The 10516-nt window shown below is 36.0% G+C and overlaps 1 protein-coding gene across 1 annotated transcript; it reads right to left on the bottom strand.

The window, feature by feature from the left end:
- Positions 1-394: 394 nt before the first annotated feature.
- LOC131303450 (uncharacterized) lies at positions 395-10008 on the bottom strand. Its single transcript, XM_058330322.1, has 2 exons — positions 9896-10008; positions 395-2344 (listed from the first exon to the last, which is right to left on the bottom strand). Exons 1-2 carry the CDS (start codon positions 9915-9917, stop codon positions 525-527), a joined length of 1842 nt encoding a protein of 613 aa, XP_058186305.1. The 5' UTR covers positions 9918-10008; the 3' UTR covers positions 395-524.
- Positions 10009-10516: the final 508 nt, after the last annotated feature.

The raw sequence follows: 10516 nt of genomic DNA, 5'->3' as shown, positions 1-10516 counted from the left end.
ACAAATTGAGCTGCTCCGATTATTCATGTGGGCCTCCGAAAAATGTGTTGTCAGAAATGTTGTCAAATGTATTGTCTCTAGAACCGGCCCCATATATATTGGTAACTAACATTATAGATTTCGACATATAGATAATTGTTCGAGTGACACAAAATTGAAACAAGATCAACAATTTGGGACGAATGGAGCAGTGTTGAGGGATTAATAATGTCACACCTCTCATCCTATATATTATATACTCAATTTTGCGGTAGTACATAAGACCTGCGAAATATTCCGTTCGACCATAAAAGTGATATATAATCGCTTATGCTATGTAATCTAATCAGACAAATAGTGAAGGATTAACAATATCACAACTCTCATATTGTTCTATACACTCAACTTTTTGTGGTACATAAAATCCGAGAAATATTTCATTCCACCATAAAAGTTTCAATAACATAACAAATGTGTGATCCGCATCAATATATAGTGTGATTCGATGATTTTATATAATGAAACATGCATACCCTGAATTTTGTTTACCTTAGAACGGCCTCAGCTATTGCACGACTTTGAGGTATTTGGAAGTGATCCGTTAAGCCAAAATGTGCCATGAGAAGCCAGAGATGAGTGAGATACTCTCCTCCTCGTCTCAACTGTTGAGCATGTTGTCGTCCTTTACATTGGCTTGCAGCATAACCCAATATTTCCATCCAAAAAAAAACAATTACGTTCCATGTACGTTCCTGATTGTCGTGTTTTCCTTGTTCCTGCTCATACTTTCCAAGTTGTGACGCGAGCTGCTCGAATGCCATATCCACGCTCCACTGAAGATCTTTGCGGTTGTACATTTCGAGCGCTAGGCCTCCCCGACGGCCATACAGGGACTTTAGATCTGTGCCTTTGTTGTTATTTCTTCCCCAAGACATAACATCCTTGACCTGTTTAAAGATTTGTTTTGGTAAATCTTCGTCTAATCCGAGATAAAGTGGGTCTGGAGGAGTATTGCTCTGGTACCAAAAAATCTCGGCAACTTCCTCAATGTGTAACAGCTTTAGGATTTTGCGGCAAAACAAGGGTATTCTTCTTGTGGCAAAGCAGAATCTTAGCAGACTGAATTGTTCCACGGTTTTCGACCACCTCTTGCGTTTTCGACCCCAGTTTGTTGGTATCATGGTACGGATATGATTGATGGTTTCTAATATTGCATATTTCCTACGCTTAATCAACCAATGAGCAGTTTGGTCGGAGAGTAATAGTTCCCCAAATGCACAAAAATCCAAAAGCCAAGCAACTACCAACAACAATAGAGTTATAGTTAGGTCAATCTTGCTGGAGTTTTTTCCTACCAGTGCCTTGTCCAGTGATACCATCACCAATACACCGAGGATCAGAAAACTTCCGATGATTCGTTGAGTGACCCCCCAAGCCGAATAGACTACTGTTGCTTTGGTGTACATAACATCGTACATCAATCCGAGTTCAATCTCGACTACCTTTAAAGCCTTCTCAGGGTTCATCGCGTTGCTTTCAAAGATTGCCCTACTGGCATCCCGATCTTGGAAGCCAAGTATGAGGTCAGCGAAGAGACGCTTGACCATCTCAAAGAAGCCATTGGCCAAAAGTATTTCCTTTGCATCGTGAGATTCGGGAATCCGATCATCGACCACCTGGACGTCAACCTCAAGAACTTGATGCGTGGTGACATGGTAACCCTGCAACTGCTTCAACTTACATTCCTTCATTATCCTAGAGTTTTCGTTGATCATGAGTTCAGGAATCAAGTCCCTAAACCTTTTCTCGCTTGCGGTGAAGAGAGCCCAAACTCGTTCGCAGTACTTGTTCAGGCCAAGGAAGAAGACCACGATAAATAGTGGTGAAAGACGAGACATAATTGACCACGACATGAACAAAATGAACATGGTCGCCAATGCTTGGGTAACGATGCTGCAAGAATGCCTCAGCCACAGCTCATTGTCTTCCAACGAGTAGGCGGTGATGGTGTCCATCCCACCCAAGTGCAACAGCAAAAAAGGAGCCCAAAACGCCTTTAACTCGTACTCCAAAGAACGAGAATTCCTATTAACCTCCCAGTAGACTTCTCCGATATTGTTGAAGAGGACGCCAATGGCCACTGTGGCTACATTGTCTGCAAGTAAGTAGAAAAACCAAACAATGGCTCGGATCCAAGTTTTGGCGATGTACTTCCGGCGGTTTCCGAGAATGACAAGGATTATTTGGGAAGTGAGGCTAAGCAAAATCAGTGCTCGTAGCTGCCATTCGGTCCACAAGTTCCTCAACTTTTGTGGAGAAAGCTCGGTGCTCTGCCTTCTGTTCATCAAAATCACACTGCCAACAACTGATAAAACTATTTTAATATGTGAAATGTTTAATGCTATGAAAAATCTAGGAAAGAAAATTTACACATTGAACTTTCTAATCCTACGCTCCATATTAATGTTCCCAACGGAAAACATGCAAGTGATTGGGGTTCATTGCAATACTGCAAAGGATGGTGCTAGTGACTATGGTGTGACCGATTATGGTCAAGGACGGACACGACATTTATTTTTTGTGAGTGAACATGTACAGCAGGAGAAAATTTTGTTTACAGAGCAGCTGTAAACAAGTTTTTTTTGGAGCTCAATCTCGGTCGTCCAAAATACATTTGGACGATCTGGATTGAAAATAATCTCTTAACAGTAATAATAACTATTACCGTTAACAGATTATTTTCAATACGGGCCGTCCAATGCCGAAACAGACGGCTGAGATCACTCAGCTCCGTAAAGAGCTGCTTTGTAGCTTGAGCATATACGTGTTTGGCTCGAAAGCCTCATGAACAGCGACCTCATTTTGTAAGTACTAAAAATGTAGGGATACATTAATAAATATCTTAATAAGAGACATGAGTCGGCACCAGTTTTACTTTACAGTACGTGTACTATTGCGTCCAAATAGAAAACCTCTTATGTGACATATGAAAATTTAGGGCTACTTTAAATCCAATATAAATCGTTCATGGAGCAATTCAAAGAGTTCATAAGAAAATTTAGAGCCGCTATCACATTCTTCTAGCTAGGGTTTTATGTGACGTAGCGGAATTCACAAGAGACTAGTTAGTGTACTAGCCCAAACGAGATAAACAACTCGTAGGAACGAGCAATTTAACCATGTGCACAAGGAAGAAAGAGAGAAACTCTACAATATTATTAATAAAAAGCTACATAAACTTTAGATTACAAACCCTTATATATAGGCCGAAACTGTAAAAATAAACTCGGAAAATAAAAAGTCCTAGAATTTGGGGTTTTTTCTAAAATTGAAAATGGGAAAGAAGAAAAACAAGACTTTCCCTAAAAGAATCAACTAAAAAGGAATTACGGTCTAAGAGTTATTAACAAAACAAAATTCTCCTAAAACGGTAAAATAACGCAATTGAAATTCTAAACGAAGGAAACAGACTGAAAAATACCGGGGCTCACGAACTTAGGGTCGTGAGCCTTGACCGGAGCGCGAAAATAAGTTAGCCCATGAAGTTTGGGCCTATTCCGAGCTCGTCCGAATGTTGCCAAATTAGATAATCTGAAATTAAACACCGTTTGGGCTTCCGAGGCTTGGCACGGTCCAGGTGATCATGGAATTGAGTCTACACGTGTTCTACATCATTATGGTTTTGAATTAGCCCATTTTATGTTTGAACTTAATGACCTTAAGCTCAAACTTAAAAGCTCGAAATTCAAGAGGTTAAGCTAATGCTTGAAAGTTCGAGATTGACTTGCATATTTCACAAACCAAGTCAAGCTTATTATGAACACAAAACTTCAAACTCGAGCCAAGCTTGTACAATTACTCTTGAAAAGTTCTCAAGCTCGAGCCAAGTTTAAACACATGTAACAAGGAGTTGAGCCAAGCCTAAATAATACTGTGTTTGGCTTGTTTGGATCGATTGGCACTCCTATATAGTCACGGGTCACCTCATGGGGCCCATGCCTGACATACTTGGGGAGCAAGTGAACTCATTCTATAAAGCCTCAGCTATGAATCCTAAAGAGGTGCCGTTTCTAGATCGATCTTTACTTTTCCTTTTTTCTCTCCGAGTGTTGTTGGAGCGTCTTCCAGTTGGATTCAGTTGAAAAGCGCTAACTGATTCCTTGTTTTGCAGACTAGCTTGAGAAACACAAAAGCTCAATCGAGACCTGACCTACAAAGTACTGAGAAAATCACCACCCGACAGTGAACCTCCCTGGTCCATTTTCCATCTGGTGGTGGGTGTTCATCGACGGACCTAGAAATTTAACATAATGCATGGGCGCACCTACTATTCAAAGCCAAAAAAATCATTTGCAATCAAGGTCAATAGACCAAAGTAAACCTAGATATTCTTTTTTTGGTTCTTAATTAACTTAGATATTCATCATTAAGTAAAAAAATTCTGAACAAAACTAAGAAAAAATAACAAAAATTCTAAACAAAAGCACAAAAATGTATGTACCATTGTTAAATGTTCCCATTTATGAGATGACCTGACAGGCTTTATACTATGAAAGGTTTGAATGATGATATCATCCATAAATTATCCACCAAGAGCATCTTCCCCAAAACAAATACTACCAAAAGAAGTATATTTGGTGGTAAAAAAGTGGCCGGCGACGTTAAAAATAAATCCGTCATTGTTTTGACAATTTTCGTCACGAAATTATTTTGTCATCAATTATACCTATTTAGTGACTAAATCACCAAATTTCATCTCTAAGTATAGCAATTGACGACAAAAAATATTTTCGTCGCCAAAAGCATTCACCATTTGGCGATGAAAAATGCATTGTCACTAAGGCTCCGTTTGTTTCGATGTAAAATGTTTTACAACGTAAAATATTTTTTCAGAAAACGAACTTCAAATTTTTATTTTTCGGTGTTTGGTTGGCCCTTGAAAATATTTTAAAAAATCAACTAAATAGTGTAGAGAGGGTGGGGGGGGCATTAAACAGTGAAGGGATATAAGATTATTGGAATTGAACGGGGGTCAGGACTGACGATCGAGAAAACTGAGCAATGAGAATTGCAGTAGAAGGCAGCGAATTCATTTCGGAAAATAACTTACGGAAGATTTAAGGGTAAGTCATTTTCATCCAATTGATGAAAAATGTTTTACATATAAAATGTTTTCCTTATTTTTTACATAACCAAACACCGAAAAATGGGTAAAATATTTTACCGGAAAATATTTTACGTCCAAATAAACGGAGCCTAAACGTACCCATTTAGTGACGAAATTTATGAAGGTTGCATTTCAAAAATTATGGTAAGTTAATTTTCTTGCTTAACTTGTATTTTTTTATCTTAACGTGAACATTAATGTTATTGGTACCGGATAATTTGCGGTAGTCAAACTGTAAAGACAACCCTCAAACTTTTAAATACAACCACTAAAATTGAATCGAATTTCATTTCAGACCTCCAAACATTAAAATTAACAATTTTGATAAACATAAAAGTTGTAGCATTTTGTGTCACTATTCAAACCCAATTTATGCTTGTGCGTAACTCTTTGCTCAGATCTCCAATTAAGTTAAATCAAATTGGGTTTGACCAACAACACAAAATGCTTCAACTTTTATGTTTATCAAAATTGTTAATTTTAATGTGTGGAGGTCCGAAATTTTGGGCATAACTCTTTGCTCAGATCTCTGATTGAGGTAATTCAACTTGGATTTGAACAATAACATGGGACTACAACTTTATCAAAACTCCTAATTTTAATGTTTAAAGGTTCAAAATGAAATTTGAATCAACTTTAATTGCTAATTTTAATGTTAAACATATATGTTATGTAATAGATATTTTAAATATAAACCTAAAAGTGTGTACGGTACAGTTTGTTGAAGCCTTGCGCTCGAAGGCTTGTGTTTCTAGAAGACTTGGGTTTGAAACCCAAGAGACGCAAGAGAGTGGGATTATTTTTCCCATATCAAAACGTCTTTTGTGACAAAAAAAACTTCGTCACTTGATTTCTTATATTAACAACGGCAATTTTCGTCACCTTTGGCAATGAATTTTTTCGTCCCCAACACAAATAATTGGTGAATTTTTTAGTCGTAGAAAAACACAATAGGCAAGGAAAAAAATTTCGTCACCAATTATTCCTTTTTGGCAACGAAATATTTCTTCACCAAAAGGTACTACAGCTTTCGTCACTACATGGAAATCCTTGAAAAACCTTTAGTCGACAAAAAAAATAAAAACCGCGTCATCCATACTATTTGTGACAGAAAACATGCAACTTGTGACTGTTTTCATTCATCTGTAAAGACCAAATTTCTTGTAGTGAAAACAAGAAAACACTAATGTCGCCAACTAATCAAGATACATCAGAACATACAAAGGTCGGATTGAAGCCCTAATTTCATATTCAGTATAGAATCAGCGTAGTTCCTCATTCAATATCCAAAGCTCCAAACAGAAAAAGTTATGTCGTAGCATGGATATGCGACATGACAGTGATACTATGAAACCTAAATTATAAAAACTCACGTTCGGGACACATTTCAATTAAAACAGTTTTAATATTAATTAATTTGATAAAAAATACAAATATAAAGCTCTTCTTTTAATTATGTAACATCGCGTATACCTTGAATCATAATTATCATTATATACATTCAGGAAAGTATTTCAAGCAAAAACGTTAGGCTTCTTTATAAGCAATTAAATATCAACCGTGACACACAAAAAAAAGGACCTTCAACATTCCTAAGTTTTAATTTGAGTCTAATACCCGTGACTTGTTTTGCGAGTATTCTGAGAGTGTTTGGTGTTGAACAAATGTCCAACAGTGGTAGGTGACCTCCGATGTAGGATCCATGCTACATAACCATGACAATGATCAGAGTTTGAGCAAAGTGCCCCTACCCCAGTCAATCGTTTTTTGGATAATTGTTGGGTGGTAGAAACACGGATAATTTTGTTTTTGTATGTTCACTACATTTGTTTTTATTGAAGATAGTTACTCCCTCCATTTCAAATTGTGCACCCCTACAAAAAGTCATGCAATTTTTAGATAAAAAATAAAGTAATTCCAAACATCATTTTTAAAATTTGTTTACACCAAATTAAAGTACATCATGAGCTCTTTAATATAGTGCAAAGAAATTCAAAAAATTATGCTCGGACGTATTTTATTTTTTTAATCTAAAAATTACACGTCTTTTGTAGGGGTGCAGTAATTTGAGACAGAGGGAGTCACATTTTCTGTTGTGCTTGTTTTGTCTTCTATGACACCAAACAACAAAAAATGCATAAATTATGTGTCGGCTGCAGTACTCCGCCTTCAATTTTGACGATCGATCGATCGAATTATATATCAATCAGCAGTCAATCGGAATCTTCTAAACTGTGGGACCAGACGAACAGACCGATCGACCGATCAGGTTGTCAATCGGCAGTCAATTGGAACCTGCTAACTACTTCTTTGAACGTTAGCGTGACTTGTTCTTTTAACGTAGCGTTGGGTTGCACACCCATCAACGCCGCTTGGGCCGCAAACGGTCCAGCCAATCAAGGAACATGGATGTGATCCACTCGATACTCTAGAACAATTATTTCTAAAATTGAAAGTTCCTAACAAAATTACTAAAACCAAAATAAGAAAAACTAGTGAATGTTATTTATTAAATTATATGAGAGAGAAGATTAGGAGAGAGAAAGAATTAAAAGATTAAGAAAGAGGAAGATTTGAAAGATATAAGAGCAAAATTGAGACAAATTTTGTTTTGAAATTTTATGAAGAGAGAAGATTAGGAGAGAGAAAGAATTAAAAGATTGGGAAAGAGGAAGATTTGAAAGATAAGAGAGCAAAATTGAGATAAATTAGGAAAAATTTGAAAAGAGAAGTATTTAGAAAATTAGGAGAGGGAAAGGGTAGTTTGGGGTTTATTTGAATTTGAGAATCTTAATTATTCAAACCCATTAAGATGGTGACATAAATAAGTACTTATTTGCAATTTTTAATTTTAAAAAATGGACTTATTGAAATAATTTTTTGTATAATATGGATCTTGTTTGATAGATCTCAATGAAATCTTTTGAATGGTGCAAAAAAAAATTTGAAAAATTATTTTCATAACTACATTATTTTTGAGTTTAAAAATTGCAAATAAATACTTATTTTGTAAGAACTCTTAGCGAAACGGAGCTAATTCTGCAAATAGGATGACTATTTAATTTCTTCTTATTTTAATTAGGTAACACCGTGTACACCTTAAATCAAAATTATCATTATATCATTCATGAAAGTATTTCAAGCAAAACCGTTTCATCATCTAGGCTTCTTTATAAGCAAAAAAACATCAACCATAAAAATAAAAAAAAAGACATTCAACATTCCTAAGTTTAATTTAATTAGAGTCTAACACCCGCGACTTGCTTTGCAAGTATTCTGAAAGTGTTTACAGAGTGTCGGTGTTCGACAAATTTTCCAGCAACGATAAGTGACCTCCGACGTAGGATCCATGCTACATAACATAACCAAAACAATGATCTGAGTTTGAGTAAAGCGCCCCTAATTCAGTCTACCCTTGACAGTCGTTTTTTGGATAATTGTTTGGTGGTAGAAACATGGATAATTATGTTTTTGCACGTTCAATACATTTTTTTTATTGAAGACATTATTCCTTCTGTCCCAAATTGTCTACCCATACTAAAAGTCAGTGGTGGCTCCCGAAATTTTTAGTAGAGTGTTCAAAAACTTACCTTAACTCTATTAGCTGATCTATAACCAACAATATATGCACAAATTTCATATAAGGAAATTTATTTTTTTCTAAAGTTCTTATATTGCATAGTGGATAGTGTTATGAGAATGGAGGGAGTAAGATTTTAATTTTGTCCTAGACAAGTTATCATATTTGTGCCAACGTTAAACCAACATCTTAATCCATTAATACCCCTTTGAAAGAAATTGTCGATAATAGGTTGGGGCCAACCTCTTTAAAAAGTATGCTATTTTTAGGATGATATGATGCGATTTTCTATCATAGTCTTGAATTCGAAGGAATATTGTTCAAGTTAACTAGATGTTGAAGTGTAGTTGATTTTTTTTTAAGCTCTGTCTTTAATTTTATAAGCTAACCAAACATAAAAAAGTAGTTAATGTCATGAACAAGAAATTAACACATTTAGACTATCTACAATATATACACATGGAGAGAGAACGCAAAGTATGATAGTTACACCAATGTATTCTTCCTTTTCTCTATCTTTTTTTCAATCTTTTTACTATGATTGTGCATTTTATTAATTTGAGATAATGTGTTAGGTGTTCAAATACGAATTACCTGGATTATTGGGCTGTAATTGGATTGTGGCTCAATGTTTAATTATTTTTGTGTTGGGTGTTCAATTATTTTGGGTCCAAGTGTTCAAGACTATTAAGATTGGGTGTTCAAAACATAACTAAACCAAAGTTACTACATGTATTCTAACAAAAAAAAATTCCTAAGGGTGTTCAAGTGACCATGCAACCATGGTTGTAGAGCCGCCTTTGTGAAAAGTCGTGTAATTTTTAGATCGAAAAATAAAGTACTTCCAAGCATCATTTTTAAAATTTCTTTACACCAAATTAAAGTACGCTATAAGCTCTTTAATATAGTGCAAGGAAATATTCAAAAAATTATGTCTAGACGTATTTTATTTTTAAATCTAAAAATTGCACATTTTTTCGTAGGAATCCAGTAATTTGGGACCCTCTAATTTGGGACAGAGGGAGTAACATTTTCTACTGCACGCGTTTTGTCTTTCTACGATACCAAACACCAAAAAATGCATAAAGTATGTATCGGTTGCAGTAATCCTTGACGTGTGTACAAAAAATTTGCCAAGTGGTAGTTTGGAAAATAAAAAGAAATAGTACCAACTGCTTGAACCAACGTCATTTTGGGGAGTTCACCTTCGATCCGGATTAGCTGAATGATACACCCTTCTTCTCCACAACACACACACAGAGAGGCAACTGATGATTGGGTAATATGTAAGAGAGAGAAAGAGAGAGAGAGAGAGGGAACTGATGATTGGATAATATGTTTAAGTGTTTCTTATGTCATCTGGTAGGATAATAATAGCTTATGGCTCAATTTATCTGTGATTCAGTGAAAAGGAAACTGAGAAGAACGCCTTGGGGGCCAAGTAAGGAAGCAAGTTGTTTTTCTTTTTTGGGGCCGGATCCCATCCATTTGCTTCGGACCAAGTTTGGCTCATTTGGTACATTCAAGCCGTCCAAAACACTTTTGGACGGCTCAGATGCACTCAAATAGACCGAACTAGTTAGAAGCAAATGGATAGGATCCGAGTCCTTCTTTCTTCCGGACAATAGGAAGTTAGTAGATGTCCAAGAATTAGTTGTTACAATGGGAGCCAAGCACCTACTCTACGAGGACTTGAACTCAAGACATCTCCCTTAGAAGGTAGAGTGAAAAACAAACCACACCAACCGGTTGTTCCCTCTGTCCCATTTTTTATTCTGTCATCTATTTTG

The sequence above is a fragment of the Rhododendron vialii genome, chromosome 10a, assembly GCF_030253575.1.
Source record: "Rhododendron vialii isolate Sample 1 chromosome 10a, ASM3025357v1".
Classification (NCBI taxonomy): Eukaryota; Viridiplantae; Streptophyta; class Magnoliopsida; order Ericales; family Ericaceae; genus Rhododendron; species Rhododendron vialii.
This window is presented reverse-complemented; position numbering and strand designations above follow the sequence as displayed.